At 40.6% G+C, this 16,143-nt stretch overlaps 3 protein-coding genes across 4 annotated transcripts in view; 2 read left to right on the forward strand and 1 right to left on the reverse strand.

The window, feature by feature from the left end:
- Nucleotides 1–420: 420 nt before the first annotated feature.
- LOC144525454 (glutamine amidotransferase-like class 1 domain-containing protein 3, mitochondrial) lies at nucleotides 421–5,145 on the forward strand. Its single transcript, XM_078262294.1, has 4 exons — nucleotides 421–660; nucleotides 1,574–1,745; nucleotides 4,097–4,295; nucleotides 4,631–5,145. Exons 1-4 carry the CDS (start codon nucleotides 466–468, stop codon nucleotides 4,824–4,826), a joined length of 762 nt encoding a protein of 253 aa, XP_078118420.1. The 5' UTR covers nucleotides 421–465; the 3' UTR covers nucleotides 4,827–5,145.
- The window catches only part of acod1 (aconitate decarboxylase 1), a 42,116-nt gene continuing 30,765 nt past the window's right edge, over nucleotides 4,793–16,143 (reverse strand). Inside the window, exons 1-5 of one of the 2 annotated variants that reach the window (XM_078262292.1) lie at nucleotides 8,149–8,236; nucleotides 7,794–7,955; nucleotides 7,237–7,326; nucleotides 6,933–7,132; nucleotides 4,793–6,245 (exon numbers count right to left, since the gene is read on the reverse strand). In XM_078262292.1, coding sequence (XP_078118418.1) covers nucleotides 5,285–6,245; nucleotides 6,933–7,132; nucleotides 7,237–7,326; nucleotides 7,794–7,955; nucleotides 8,149–8,160 — 1,425 coding nt within the window. In that variant the 5' untranslated portion in view covers nucleotides 8,161–8,236 and the 3' untranslated portion in view covers nucleotides 4,793–5,284. Of the gene's footprint in view, nucleotides 6,246–6,932; nucleotides 7,133–7,236; nucleotides 7,327–7,793; nucleotides 7,956–8,148; nucleotides 8,237–16,143 lie in introns of those variants that run through there. The other variant, XM_078262293.1, reaches the window with a different exon arrangement.
- kctd12.1 (potassium channel tetramerisation domain containing 12.1) lies at nucleotides 10,373–12,072 on the forward strand. The gene has a single exon (XM_078262835.1). The coding sequence runs from the start codon at nucleotides 10,546–10,548 to the stop codon at nucleotides 11,497–11,499; it is 954 nt and encodes a 317-aa protein (XP_078118961.1). The 5' UTR covers nucleotides 10,373–10,545; the 3' UTR covers nucleotides 11,500–12,072.

Raw genomic sequence — 16,143 nt, forward strand, 5'->3', positions numbered from 1 at the left:
ATTAATTCGTGGGAATAAATTAATAAATGTGGATATGATTTATATATAATAAGGAAAAAACAATAATTAATATAGAAAGAAATATATAAAGAAATACAATTAATAATGAGTTATAAAGTTAGTATTTATTTTTCTATTCTTAATCTATCATGCTCATTTACCGGTATTTACTTATTTAATTGCTGTGCTACTTTTGGGGCCCGATAACTATAGCAACTGGAAATAAAAATAAGAATCTACACTTACACTATTTGGTTTTACAAATGATGTCCTAGGAAAAAATTCAATTGAAGTTCAGAGGAAACATAAAATAATTAAAAAGATGAAATACTGCAGCTGCATAGTATTCATGGCAGCAGTGCTCAGGTTTAGACACAAGATGGCGCTGAAGCACCTGAAACCGCCGGTTAGTGCAGAATAATAAGAAGTAGAAGAAGGGGGCGTCCTCTCCGCTGACAGTCCGCCATGCTCACCCTGCTGCATCACTGTAGTCGTAACTTCTTGACATTCAGCACAATTCAGACAGTTCATAGAAGTTACTACACGACACAGATGGGTAAGCGCGTGGCTGTCGTGTTGGCAGGCTGCGGAGTTTATGATGGCAGTGAGATCCACGAGGCCTCCGCTGTTTTGGTCCACCTGAGCAGAGGAGGCGCAAGTGTAAGTTTGTTAAGTCAGCTTTGATCTGCAAGTGTTGCTGTATGTTGTGTAGTTACATACGTATACATGACATACATACATACATACATACATACATACATACATACATACATAACCTTAGTATCAGTAGCCTAAAATATGGCCTGATGCAGTGTAACACGTGGTAGAATTAAATTTGCTCTTACATTGTTGTTTTAATTGTGTGTGTGTGTGTGACAATAGAAGGTTGAATACACTGCTGCAGGCTTTGGGGTCTGGTCAGATAGACCAAGTTGCCATCCACATTGTTTGATGCACTCTGACTCTGGTAAACTAAGTTACACATATTGTGCATGACAGGCATGCATGATAGGTTCACTTTTTTGATACTAACATGCCCATATGAGTTATTGGTCACTGTTAAGTGTTTCTCCTTAGTAACTGACCATTCTGGCTGTAAAGAGCACCCTTCTACATGATTCCAGTGATGGGATGACCAAATCCACAGTCCTTGTCACATGAAAAAAGTAATGAGGCTAGACAAATTAAGTGTTCTTTTTAGTATGAAATACCTCTCTGTGTTACTATCCTTCTGCCACAGCTCGGCAAGGAAACCTCAGGAGAGAGTTTATTGTAAATCAAATAATGATCAACACTTTTTTGATAACTTTTGATAGCACAAATGCTAAATATTTTCTAGTTACAGCTTCCCCAATGAGAGGCCTGGCTGCTTTTTCAGTTTTATATGATTGTAAATTTAAAAAAAAAATGTATATGAAAATTAAATGTTGGTCCGACAAAACAAGCAATAGGCTAACGTAATGTTAAAGTTCAGGACCTTGTGATGGATATTTTCCTATATTTATTCACATTTTGTAGGCTGAAGAATTAATTAGTGATTAATTAGTCATCACCTTTGCTTCATCCACTGCAGGTAAACATGTTTGCCCCAAACATTGACCAGATGCACGTGGTGAATCACCTGAAAGGCGAACCGTCTGAAGAGAAGAGAAATGTGTTGGTGGAGAGCGCAAGACTGGCCCGTGGAGACATCCAGGACCTGTCTAAACTCAGTGTTAAAGACCATGATGCTGTTATCTTCCCAGGTTCGCTCACCACAACACAATACCCCGCTGTTTTACAAAGAGGATCCCATCCTTTGTTCTTGTGACATGATTTGTTGATTCAGTCAAATACACAGAAACATGTTTTTGAGGCACTCTTCTACGGTGGCCGACAGCGGCAAACGCTCTGAAACTTAAGAAAACACACGCAAATAGACAAAACACAAGCAAATTAAGAAAACAACTTCATTAATTTGACAACACATGCGCAGCATTCAGCAAACGCGCTGCAAATTCACACAACACAACCAAATACATAAACGCGCTGCAAATATGAAACGATGCAAAAAGAAAAGCACACAAACCCAGAAAACAAATGCAACAAAAAAACGCAGCATCCAGAACGGAAGTTCTGCAGACCTCTAGAGGGAGCAGCTAGTGGAACAGCTGGATTTTCGACCCCACGGGGAGGGAGGGAGAGAGGGAGGGAGAGAGGGAGAGAGGGAGGGGGAGAGAGAGAGAGACTGTAAATATTAAGTCTATGGTTGAGATATGTTTTCTCTCGTTTGGTGGGTGTGTCTCGGCTCAGGTCACAGGTGATACTCAATCAGCAGAGATGTCTGTAAACTCGTGGTAATAAAATATTTAAAACTGCATCAGCGTTTAACGTTGACGTTTGTTTAAGCCATATTACATGAGAGGGTTTAATTTTGAGGTCCAAAAGGCGCATTACTGAAGTATAGGCCTCCTCAAGTGTAATATTGTGATTATACAACAACGGTTACCAACAAAATAAGTGATCAATCTGTATTCATATTGTGGAGCAATTCGCTCTTGAAATACAAAAAACAGAGAGGATTTCTAGTCCCTCCCTGTTTAGTAAACCAGCCAATTTACCGTGGGATTTATCAATCTGAATAAATCCCGCTCGCACATAAACACAAAACTGCTTTGCTAACTCCAACGTGTTGTAAGTAAGACATCTGCTGAAAAAGTTATTGTGATCATTAGCATGATTGCCGTACTGTTTAGTTCACAAACATCCAACACACCAAAGTACAAACACATAGCGGACCAGACCGCAAGCTTTTATTTTGAAAAGCCGAAGTTCGGGGACGGCACCAGCCGGGAGGGCATGAGACGGGAGCATAGACTTTATATTATTAATATATTATGTTATTAATAATAATATGAAGTCTACGGTGTTCTCCAGGCTGCAGCCATACCCGACTCTAATAAAAAGGCAGAGCGCTCTCCCCCCGTGGGGTCCAAAATCCAGCTGTTCCACTAGCTGCTCCCTCTAGAGGTCCGGAGAACTTCCGTTGTGTAATCTGGATGCTGCGTTTTTTTTTTGCATTTGTTTTCTGGGTTTGTGTGCTTTTCTTTTTGCATCGTTTCGTATTTGCAGCACGTTTATGTATTTGGTTGTGTTGTGTGAATTTGCAGCGTGTTTATGTATTTGGTTGTGTTGTGTGTATTTGCAGCACGTTTATGTATTTGGTTGTGTTGTGTGAATTTGCAGCGCGTTTGCTGAATGCTGCACATGTGTTGTCAAATGAATGAAGTTGTTTTCTTAAAGTGCCCATATTATGAAAAAAACACTTTTTCTGGGATTTGGGGTGTTCTTTTGTGTCTCTGTTGCTTCCACACGCATACAAACTTTGAAAAAAATCCATCCATGCTGTTTTGAGTGAGATACGGTTTCTGAATGTGTCCTGCCTTCAGTCTCCGGGTGAGATGTTCAAAATCGGCACGGCTTGTGACGTCGCATGCCGAAACGAGCTGGCTAACCGCAACCGTTAGCTCGTAGCGTTAGCATGCTAACGCTAGCATGCTACCTCGTTCTCAGTAGCAAAGCACTGCTACAACACACACAAGTTCTCCATAATCTACAAAAGAACTACTTACATGTGCGCCCTCATTTAGAAGTCTTTCTTTTACTGTCTATGGAGCTAGCTAGCTGACATGATCTACATCTGAGCTACTGCACATGTGCGAGTGCAATCAAAGATAGTACAGAAGAAAAGAGGTCTCACTCTGTAGCTAAAACAGAGACCAGGTGAAAAGAGGATCTGCAGCAGTGAGAGAGAGCTGTGCAGTACAACAAAAATATGGTGTTTTTTGAAAATTAAGCCATGTAAACCTATTCTGGTACAACCTTAAAATACAATTATGAACCTGAAAATGAGCATAATATGGGCTCTTTAATTTGCTTGTGTTTTGTCTATTTGCGTGTGTTTTCTTTGTTGCAGGGCGTTTGCCAGCCACCGTACTCTTCGCTAGGTTTGATAAAATATTATGTCCATTTTGTTACCATTAATATCCCTTAAACCTTGCTCTACCAACGAGTGCTTGAATGACTTGAGTAATCAAATTTTTGCAACGTCTCGCAGGCGGTTTTGGTGCAGCGAAGAACCTCTGTACGTGGGCCGTGCAGGGGAAAGACTGCTCCGTTAATGACGAGGTTAAGGCCACGCTGCAGGCGTTCCACGGCGAGGGTAAACCCATCGGCCTCTGCTGCATCTCACCTGTCCTGGCTGCCAAGGTGTTTCCTGGCTGTGAGGTCACTGTTGGTATCGAGAAGGATGACAAGTGAGTCCAACTTACCTGAGCACCCCAAATGTCGTAAAGGGGAACTCCACTGATTTGACACATCAAAGTTAGTCTTAATTGCAGTATTGGCTGTATTTCCATTTCTGTGTAAATACATTGAGAGCAACAAAAACCCTTGCAAGTTTTTTTCCTTGAAATTTTTATCTTCACTTCTTTTTTGTTTTATTCTTAGTTATTTTCACACTAGTCTTATACAGTCCAAAAGCATGCCACATGTCTTTTCACTACACAAATTGTTTGTGTATGTGACAAATGAACCTATGAATCCTTATAAGCAGCTTAACATTGTGTGGTGCCTCTTTTATCTTTCTCAGGTATCCCGACACTACTGACACCGCAGCGGCCATCAACCAGTTGGGCTGCAAGCACGTGAGTAAGAGCGTCAGCGAGAGCCACGTGGACGAGAAGAACAAGCTGGTCACCACCTCTGCGTTCATGTGCAAAGCTCCAATCCACGAGATTTTTGATGGAATCGGAGCGATGGTGCAGGATGTGTTGAAACTTGCTTGAAGTGTAGTAGAAAGATATGAAGATATGAAGAAGAAAGAATGGGGTGCTGTTGTTTAAGAGAGCTTAATAGTTGCTGCAGCCTGCTGAACTGAGATAGAATAATGTTACAGTAACTCTTTGATTTAAAAGCACTTCCAGATACTCTTAAAATATACGTTTGTAAAAGTAATACATGGTCTGATTTATTTTGACTAAATCGTATTGGATTATATTCTAATGCAGTGGATCCATATGATGATGGCAATGCTAATCACGTTTTAGAAAAACAACAGCAACTATTGTACAAAAAAAATGCAATAAAATGAAACTGTTCACTTTTTTTAGTTCACTTTATTTCTTACTTCATGGAAGAAAAAGATGAATATAAAATATTGACTGACTCTATTATGATTCTTGTGTTAAAATGACTTCACACTGATATAACACTCCCTGCACTGGCTTTATCAAAACCTGAATAATCACAAACGCCTTGTGCTGTATAACTGCTCGTGTTGACTACTTGTCATTCTCAGATATGAACCCAAGATTGAGCATTCTCTCACTCTCTCAATGTTTCCTGTCACATCAATCACACCCTCCACTCCCTCTGTGCACAACACTGAAGAAGCATTAACACTGAACTTCTCCACCAGGTCCTTCTGACTCAGTGGCTTCCTCCAGTGGCCATAAAAGGTATCACATCTGGCTACATATCTCTGCCCCTGATCTGTCTCCATCTCAACCTCACAGTACATCTTGTCAAAGCTGGGTTGGTTATCTTTAGGGGTCTCCACCTCGACTTTGGACAAGAGCTCCTTCAGAGCAGGCCGGTTAATCTGAGCTTCACTGAAGGAAGATACTGTCACTTTGTTATCCAGCAGGGCGGAAGAGGCGTTGAACTGAAATGAGTGCCTGGCTTGGTGCTCTGTGGCAGGGAAGGGGCAGTCAACGTACTTAGATGGAGGCACTCGAAGTGTGACGTGCCTGATCTGGCTGAGGTCAAAGTTCCTGACTGTGTTTTCAAGCTTTGCGCGGGCTGCCAGGGCTGCATCCACAACCCAGTGCATCCCCAGGTGAGCAGGGATGCGCTTGAAGGCCACATCCTGATCTTCCAAAATCCATTTAAAGTCACTAGAAGCAGGAACTGCCATTGCTGAAGGACTGTAGTCTTTGTAGTAAACCCCAAACCCACAGTTCATATCCAGGATGGCTGGATTCCCCTCCAGTCCCATCTGGGCCAGCTGTGCGGCTTCCAGGCCTCTCCGAGCAGCATTTCCAATATGGAGAGGTTTGGTTTGCGTGGCAGCGTTGGCCAAAGGAGCCCCAGCAGAGGAGGCTGCGATAGCCAGAGCATTAGCACACTGCGCAGGGGACAGACCCAGGAGCTTAGCTGAGGCTGCAGCGCTACCCATCACCCCGACAACACTGGGAGGGTGGAATCTGAGAGTGTTGGAAAAGGTGACCAGAACATTAGGATCCATTTGAATTTAATAATGAATTGATTAAGATAAAAGCTGACGATTAGAGCTAAATATTATATAGTCGATTGGTCGATTAGTTGACAAATAATTGTGAGAGTAATTGATAGTGGAAATAACCGTACAGCCCTATCTGATACTTCTGGTAAAAATAAATAAATAAACCTAGGTTTTGAGACATTTGTCGCTGAAATTTCTGCTGGTACTGTTTGTGGTGCTCACATCATAATCAGTTCAAAAACAAATATTTGAAAAACTTGACAGCAACTTGTCTTTTTGTGAATAATCTACAGAACCAGCTGTTTCTTGGAAGTAATTTCTACGGAAGAAATATTCTTCATGAAAACTTTAGACAGCGAGGTGTATGGATTATCAAGGTGGGGGAGAGTTTCTGAAAAGAGAGAGGTCTCTATTGAATATCATTTTTCAATGCTGTGAGTACCACAAACTAAAATCCATGCACCACCTCCATCACTAAGACCATAAATAAACCTAAAACTATCTGCATGGCTAGACACCACTAGAGGTAGGTGTTGTACTTTTAGTGATTTGGGTGAATTAACCGTTTAAAACCTCAGATAGTCAAATATTTCCAGTGGACAGCAGACTCAAACAGTCTGATGTTGGTTGATGTTATTAAATATCTCACCTCTCAGGGATGTTGGAGGCCTCTCTGGAGAACCTCATGAGTCTGCCCTGCACCTCGATACCAACATTGAAGGCCAGCAGCAGGTCTAGACCCGAGGGCTGGCTGGGCAGTGTCTCTGCGAGGGCCAGCAGGGCAGGTAGCACAGCTCCTGAGGGATGAGTAGCAGGGTGCCAAGTGTCATCAAAGTCCATGGAGTGAACCTGTTACAAAACAATGTGTTACAAAAGATAATCAGAGCTCAAACTGCCATACCATGTTTATGTTTTCTATACATAATATGATGCATTTATTTGACTGTGCTTACCGCGATGCCGTTGACAAATGCAGCGAAATGAGGAGGAAGAGTTACCTCCGATTTACCCCAAACGCCGCTCCTCTCGTGAGACGTGAACAACTGCAATCAGACAATAACATGAGGATAAGCGTGCAATTAAATATGGATGTAACTGAGCTCAGTAGTGACGTTCCTAATTTCCAACAAACAAAATTATGAACAAATAGCAGCATGAAAGGGATTATGTCAACTAATTGGCCTATTAAGGAAGCCCAGGAAGCAGACTTATAATGTCAACATCTCATCCAAAAGGAAATTGGTAGTGCACAATAGTTCAATTAGTGTATTTGTCAGCTGTATTTGACAATCAGTAGCTTAGTATTTTAGTTTCCGATCAACAAAGACAACTTCTGATGAGGCCAAATAAGGACAGATTTGATGATGATCACAGGTTGACACTAATAAAAACAGAATTATAGTATATTGACAGATATAACTAATAAATATTTAGATTGTAATTATATGCCATATTTTTTTAGCAGGTGAAGAGTAGTATACCTCTACTTCAGTTAAGCAGTATATTGTACCTGGCTGTATGTGAGAGCCTTGTTAAAGACAGCTGTCCTGGTTCCTAACAGCCCAACACCCAGGGTGTCCAGCATCATCCTTTTGCTCCTGTTAATCACACCATCTGTCAGCTGGGTGGTGTTGAGGGCATGGATAGCAGCTCCAAAGCTCTCTGTAATACCCTGGAAAGGTGAAACAGGACCGGTCAGATGCAAAACCTCCCCAGAGAGAGAACAGTTGTTGAGGACCTATTCAGGCTAAAGAAGTTAAAATATGCTGCATCTAACCCAAACATACTCTCCCAAAAGGTGCCGGAATTTAATCTCATACAGTGAAACGCTGAAAATATGTAAATATAAAAGAACACAGCAATACCTTGCGCAGCATTGTTGTAGCTCAACAATGTCTTCAAGTGACAAAACATCTAAGGGCAGCTGCATTTTATAGGTAGTGACACTATCTGAAAGTTGGTCTTCCAAATTTCCAAAGTGGGTAAAACACACCATGGTGAGAAGTGGGAAGTTTCACAATGAGTGGACGTCGTCTTTGATTTGTCTGTTTTTTTTTGGTATTGCAAAATCTCCTCATAATTAAAATTAAAAGCATCACAGTGAACCCATGCTGTATTTTTGCCGTGAGAATATAAAAGTAACTATTGGCTGTCTTGCACAACCAGATTTGAGATGGCAGATGGTGGGAGTTCAGCTCTCTGCAACGGGAAGTTTTGAACAGGGAAATGACTCTCCACCATCACTCAGACAAGCACATGACAAGCTGATGTGTAATTTCAAACAGCTGGGGACATAATAATTACATGCAGAACTGCACCTTTCATTGAGTTATATTATTATAAAACATATTCTGTTTTTCATCACTAACAAATACACGTAAGCGCATTTTAATGTTGTAGAGATGTGGAGCCAATTTTAGACACTACTAGTGGGTCGATTAGTAGTACAGTGCTGCATCATATCATATATGCAAATGTTTTTCTAAAGTAATTGGTAACCATAAGTGTCAAATAAATGAAGTGGAGTAAAAGGTACAATATTTCCCTCTGAGATGTAGTGGAGTAGAATAATCAAGTTTCAGCACTTGAGTAAATGGACTTAGTTGCATCCTACCACTGCTAAGCTTTTTAGTCTGACGTAACCCCACATTCCTATCAGATCAACTCAAGTAGCCCTTCATCGACACCACCCGTCATGTTCAAATATGCTTTCATGAATTGATTATAAACTTGATGCTATTTAACACTAAAAGTATGTATTGTAACAATATTTGTTTCTCTCCATACAATTGAAAACAATGTTTAGGTTGGTTTGGTCAAGTTTGCATTCATACTACTACCACTTGATGTGACAAATGCTGGACCTTTATCATCATTTACTCTAAATAAACTATTTCAACTGTTTTTCATCACTTCAACAATTTCAATAATTTATCCATTACTTTCTTCTTCTCTGCTCGTGTGCTGCTAACTAGTTTGCACTGTAAACGGCAACATGTGGTGACAGTTGTGACTAGTTTATGGGCAGTTATTGTAAAAAAAAAAGTTATTTAAAAGTAGTATTTATTGATTCTTGTTCACTATCCATGTCAAATTTAATGGATAATCAGGCCTTCCAAGAATACAGATGCCTTTTGTTTTTGTGATTTTTTTCCTTCTAATTTATCTGTGTCAGAAGCTTCAGTAAATATTGTCATTATGCTTCCTGTCCAGTGGTCTTTGTGTTGATTTTGACTCCTTCAAGCCACTCATAAAACATGTGTGCCAATCCTATTGTTTTACTTTTACATTTCTTCCCTTTAGCCAATTGAACACGTTATCAAGGTATATTAAATATGTATTGAAACACAATGATAAGCCAAATACATGTGCAGTATGTCCATCACTTAAATGAAGATAGAGTAATTCACTGGATAGCAGAGATGGTGTGTCTGTGTATAATATGTAATAATCACAGTGTGGGGACATAATGACTGATATGTGTATTTCAAATAAATGTAAATACACATAATCAAAAAAAAAAAAAAAAAAAAACAACCTTTTTGTCCCAGTTTTTTGTCCCATTTTTCAAGAATAATTATCTGTTCACACAGTCACATAATGAGAAGCTATCTTCAACAAAAGGTTATAGGTAAGCGAAGGCAAAGGTGAGGGTAGGGGTTAGGCATGTATGTTTTGTCTTAAGTAAGTCTTCAGGAAATGAATATCATGCATCAGTCGATGCAATGTCTTAACCATAAAAGAGTTTGTCTGAGTGTTTCTGCTTTTGTACGTACCAATTTGAATGTTAAACCTTGATAGTAGTATTTTTTGCAAGTCCTCACTTCTTCAAAGGGCTGTTTGAGGGTTAAGGCTGCATTTCCATTAGATTTGCATTGGGTGTCACTCTTTCCCTATTGTCCAACCATTTCTTGATTTCAAAGCTGTAATAACTAAGGCCAACTGATTTGTAAAAAATAATGTATTTATTTAATTAATTAAATAATCATCAGAAGATGTGATACATTTAGCCTATATTTATGCCAGACAGGGCAGGGAAAACAAATGACACATAATCAGATGTGGGTGCTTGCTTTAAGTGATGCTCTCTCTCTCTCTCTCTCTCTCTCTCTCTCTCTCTCTCTCTCTCTCTCTCTCTCTCTCTCTCTCTCTCTCTCTCTCTCTCTCTCTCTCTCACACACACACACACACACACACACACACACACACACACACACACACACACAGTCTACCCCCATCACGCACGCGCACCCACGCACGTGATGAGCCCAGGCTTCATAAACAAGCCGCTGCTACTTAGTTGGTCAGTGTTTCCACTGATCTCACATCAGTGCAGAGGCTCAGAGAAGATGGCACTGGCCAACACAGAGCGCGGAGTGTCCAACTGCGGCGACTCGGGTTCCCCGTTTTCAGAGATTATTGAGCTGAATGTCGGCGGACAGGTTTATGTTACCAGACATACAACTCTCATCGCCGTCCCAGACTCGCTGCTGTGGAACATGTTCAGCAAGAAGTCACCCAAGGAGTTGGCGAGAGACAGCAAAGGGCGCTTCTTCTTGGACAGGGACGGGTTCTTGTTCCGCTACATCCTAGATTATCTCCGAGACCTGAACTTGGTCCTCCCGGACTACTTCCCCGAGAAAAGTCGCCTGCAGAGGGAGGCTGACTTTTTCCAACTGCGGGACCTTGCCAAACGCCTCAGCCCCCGGTTGAGTAAGGACAATTCAATCAACGAGGAGATCAGCCAGAGTGACACGGAGGAAGGTGCGCACCAGTGCGGCTCCTCCGGCGGTATTGAGACTTTACGCGCCATGTCGGTCAGCGGGGCCTTGCGCTCCCCATCCCTGGACTCCAGAAAGTCGGGCTATATCACGATAGGATACCGCGGCTCGTACACCATTGGCAGAGACATCCAAACCGATGCCAAATTCAGGAGAGTGGCGCGCATCACGGTTTGCGGGAAGACTGCCCTGGCCAAAGAAGTGTTTGGGGACACGCTGAATGAGAGCAGAGACCCGGACAGGCCCCCGGAGAGATACACATCCCGGTACTATCTCAAGTATAACTTTCTAGAGCAGGCATTTGACAAGCTGACAGAGGTGGGCTTCCACATGGTGGCCTGCAGCTCCACAGGCACCTGCGCATACACCAGCAATGATCCAAACGAGGACAAAATCTGGACAAGCTACACTGAATATGTCTTTTGTCGGGATTAACTAACAGTAAACATGTCGAGTTGATGTAAATAGACATTTCATAATCTAGATGGGAATGTCTTTAAATAGAATTGCATTTGCTGTGTTGAATGGTAACTTTGGTCAAGAGCCAGTGACTGCAAAATACTGCTCCAATATTGTATTATATCTTATTAAAAAGAGACACCAAATGCCTCTAGATAGATTCTACACAAATGAGTGGAAATGGAATTTAGAGGTTTAAAGTGAGCAGAGCATCGTTTGAGTTGACACACCCATCAAAAGCCCCATTTTGTAGAAAACATCAACAAAATGCCATCATCTCCACCTCATAGAACTGCATATCAATGTTTCAGTCATATCTGACTCAATGCTGCGTGAATTGAGCGGCATCCAAGAACAGACAAGCAGCAATTAGAATTCAGTGTCATTGTAACTTGATCGTATGTTTGGCCAAGTTTTGTATTATCTAAAAGGCTCTTATACATAGCAGTTATATCACTGACATGATTGTAAGTGTATGTGCTTGCTTGGTATAGCTGTATTTGTTAAACCTGTTCAGATGAAATAAAATCTTATACTCAGCTATTCTCAGCCACTTTGCCAATCATCTTTTCTTCTTAACGTCTGCACAAAGTGTACAGAATAACAACATACTGGCATTCATCTCTCTCCAACCTTTTCAACTTTACTCAGTGGAAAAACAAAGGGTCAGCCAAAGTGAGATGCCCTTGCCAGGAATGTCAGCCGATCATGGCACTGAAGCTGCCAGCCCAGCAAAATTGGTTACAGTTTTACTTACAAAACTCCGACCATACATTTTCGTTGGCTCTGACTTAGTTTATCACATGGTATCTATTTCCTAGTCAACATCACCCTGTTATTAAATCACACAAGCAGATAACCTCCACATCTCATGATCCGTGTCCACCTATTCATTTTGTCACACAAATTCAGCTGCATGCCATGTGGATGCAAATAGTGCAGCTGCGCACACATGATGTCATTATCATTTCAAGTGTAAATAATAAAAGGGTCCAGCTGCACACAAATAGGAAGGTCCAGTCTGCCAGGGAGAATGAATGGAGAGTGGGCTGGTGCACCTCAGCTGCAAGAGCAGGATTATGCAGTGTACAGCCAGCCCTGGAGTATGTGTTTCATTCAAACATATATGAAATAAATGGCCTTACATTTAGAGCCATGGGTGGGATGACAAAACACCAGGGGCTTATAGACCTGCCAGAGGCAGTGATGTAACCCCTGTAGGGGTCCGGGGACATCCTCTCAGAGTGAACATCTTCGGGTTCATGTGCTAAATACATCAATCTGGTTCAATTTGGCCTTAAAAAGGGGGAACTGTTCTGTTTGGAGAGGAACAAAAAATATCTTTGGGATAGTGATCTGTTAGGGATCATTGTGGATACATAAACAACTCAACATATGTTTGCTTTAAATTATCTTAGATAGGTATTTTTCATTGAAGATAATTTTGACACGTCACAGTGGGAACAGTGAAAAAGAAAAATTCAGTGATGGCTGAAATCTATTGAGCTGCCTTAGTTTCAGGGTCCTGGCATTGTGCATGTTAGCTCACTGTCACACTGTCAAACTGTCATGGCTTACTAAGACAGTTAAATTGTACAGAGCCACTATTAATGTTATTACAGTAGTAACACCTGTGCTTTCCCTACAGTGAATTCCAAATATCTGGTGGAAAAAAGCCTAAAGGGTGAGCTTCTACTCCATAAAAATACATTCAAATTAAGTGTGAAGAACAGTTTGTCTCCCTTGACATGTACATTAACAGTAAGTCAACAAGTAAATACAAAATGGACACAATAGAGCTTTGAGTCTAGAAATATAGTCCAATTATAGCCAAGGCAAATCACTGTACATTTTGGCTAAAGCAAGCCTCTCTGACAAGTTCATTTAAAAATAATAAATGGATGTACAGAGAAGAAAAAAAATCCAGATCAATTAGAACAAACATGTGTTTTGCACTGCAATTTTGTATTTGAATATAATTTCTGATTGACTTGCCACCATTTGTTTTGAGAAGTACTGTATGACGAATACAAAGAGCGGAAAAATAGAAAGAAAACAGAACAGAACAACCGATATGATTCTAGCTGGTATTGAATTGTGAGAACTAATGAGAACTGTTATAACAATATGCAGCACACAGTGGGATATAGTAAACACGAACGAGTGACTGACAATTACTTAAAATTCCCATGCCTCTGCAACCTTTCAGTGAAATGGAAATGCAATAATGGGTTGTCAGGTTTTTCAGTGCGAGTGATGACGGGATAACAAAGAACAAAAGAAGGAAGCTGTGAGACAAAGTGAGTCAAGGACTGGAGGAAATAGCAAGATTGAGAGAAAAAAAATACTTTTGATTGTCAACCATTGTGACTGTTCTTTCCTCATATGCTTATCACTTATTGTAATGTTTCTCTCGTTTACCCCTCTAATGTGCACATGCTCCATGTTGAGCTCCCCGACATGAACCTCAGCAGATCAGGACTGTTTGAATTCCACGCATGGGTCCACCATGCGTTTCAGCCTATTTTAGATCAAAGTCGCTTTCATTAGCACATCACAACAGTAACTCCGGACCAAAGGCTTCATTATTATTCCAATGAAATTCTGAGTCAGAAATACATTTTAAATCTGACTTCACAACAGGGGATATGCACCAGTCAGTCCTCATATGTGGGTAGTTCCTGCTATTATGTGAAAGCATAACATCATAGTATTTCATGAGGTAAAAAGGCTCATGGTGTTAACAGAGCCCAGGAGCAGTGAGGGTGGTATAAGAGGATCTATCAAAAATATTGTCCATTTAGTAAAAAGTTAGATTTTTGTAATAAAAGAACATTGACATCTTATTACAAAACTAATTCATCATCACTCACTGTACCTTTATCCCTCACATTGCAGTTACACCGTATACACCCTGACCAAGTCATGACGCCCTGCAAATGGCATGCTGTGTACCTTATAAAAATTAACTGACGTCTGACAGTGTATGACTGAAGATGCAGTTTATGCTCAAATAATAGAATAGAGTATATATTATACAACATGTGCAGGCCTTAAAGGGGACTTAAGAATTTCATTATGTTATTTCCATAGCCTTGTAAAGTTCAATCAATATTTGTGAACATAAGCTACTCTCTCTAAAAGCCAGAAACCAGAAAAGTAAGTGTCAAATGTACGATGTCATCAAGTATAAAGTTGGACCTGCTCCATAGAGAGATGGGAGACTGATTTTGTGGAACCACAGAATGTTTTTTCTTTTTTATACCCAATTGAGCTTCATTCTATTGTAGTGTAGTTCTGAAACAGAAAATGTACCCATATACTCAGAACATTCGCCTGGGTGCTCTCAGTGTCATCTATACCATCTTTCTTAATTTATTGTTTTTTCTTTGGCATGAATAGGAGCTTTCTCGCTATCATGAGAATAACAGCAGCAAGAACAACAATAATATCACCAGAAATATTATATCAGTGAAAGCAATCATTATTTATCTGGTCCAGACTAGAGGGACACTTCAGCCAAAGAAAGCAAAGGGGCAGCAGCTTGAGCCACTGTAGCCACTATGTGTGCATGTGCATTGCATTCAGTGAAAGACCTAAATTACAGAGACAAAATATCACACATGAAATGAGAAAGAAAAACACTATGTCCTGCTGAGCCTTAAGTGTGATGTCACTGCGGATATTGTTTTACCACACCAGTAACATCAATCTGAACACACCTCAAACACAGCAAATAATGTTGCTGAGAGTGCATTCCATGTTCTTGAGAGTTTAATTTTCTAATGTGCATTGCAGGCTTACTTTAGACTTCTGCTTGACGATTGCAAATGTCACCATTTGTGGTCAGCAGCTTCCAGACTAATGCAATGTGCCCTGATCACCTGAGCTGAGATGCTGCTCTATCTGTTCATGTGGCCATTAAACCTCCCACCTTTAATGCCAGCTGAGTTCTTTCGAAAATTACAGTCATCAATAGAAAATGCCCTTTCCACAGCTGCTTTATATACTGAGGCAACTCTTCTCACATGGAGGCCTTTCATTTGAATGTTCTCCGCATTCCCAGTATTATTGCAAATCAGATGTCCTTTTAAATCAAACAAGATATTTGCTATCTGCTTGATGCTCTGCAGAGTTTTAATTTGTGTGTGTCTGTACATGATTGCAGATACCCTTGATGGCTTTTTCTGTTTGATCCCTGCACCAAAAACAACTCGTGAACTAAAATGTCTCTTTTCTTTTTCATGGGGAAGCATCATATGTTGTTTTTCTCTGTTTTGGGAACAACAAAAAGTGCTTATATGTTGGACAACATACTTTCAATGATGTATATAATGTCATATAATATAATGTAAGAAATGTTTCTTTTTCTCTCACCAAATCTGGGAGTTTGTAGAAGTTGTCTGAGTCACCCTATGAGAGTAGAATTAGTCCACAATGACAGGGTTACGTCTGCACGAATGTGGTTCCCATTCAAGTGGTATTTACATAAATTCAGAGGATTTGGTTTTGGTAACCATTGCTGTAGTTTCAGGTTTTCCACATCTGGCTTGGTTTTGAGAATAAGCCAGTCTGTGTTTAGAAGAGAGAATTACAGGGTGCAGAAACAAAAATGATAAA

Source organism: Sander vitreus, chromosome 11 (assembly GCF_031162955.1).
Source record: "Sander vitreus isolate 19-12246 chromosome 11, sanVit1, whole genome shotgun sequence".
Taxonomy (NCBI): domain Eukaryota; kingdom Metazoa; phylum Chordata; class Actinopteri; order Perciformes; family Percidae; genus Sander; species Sander vitreus.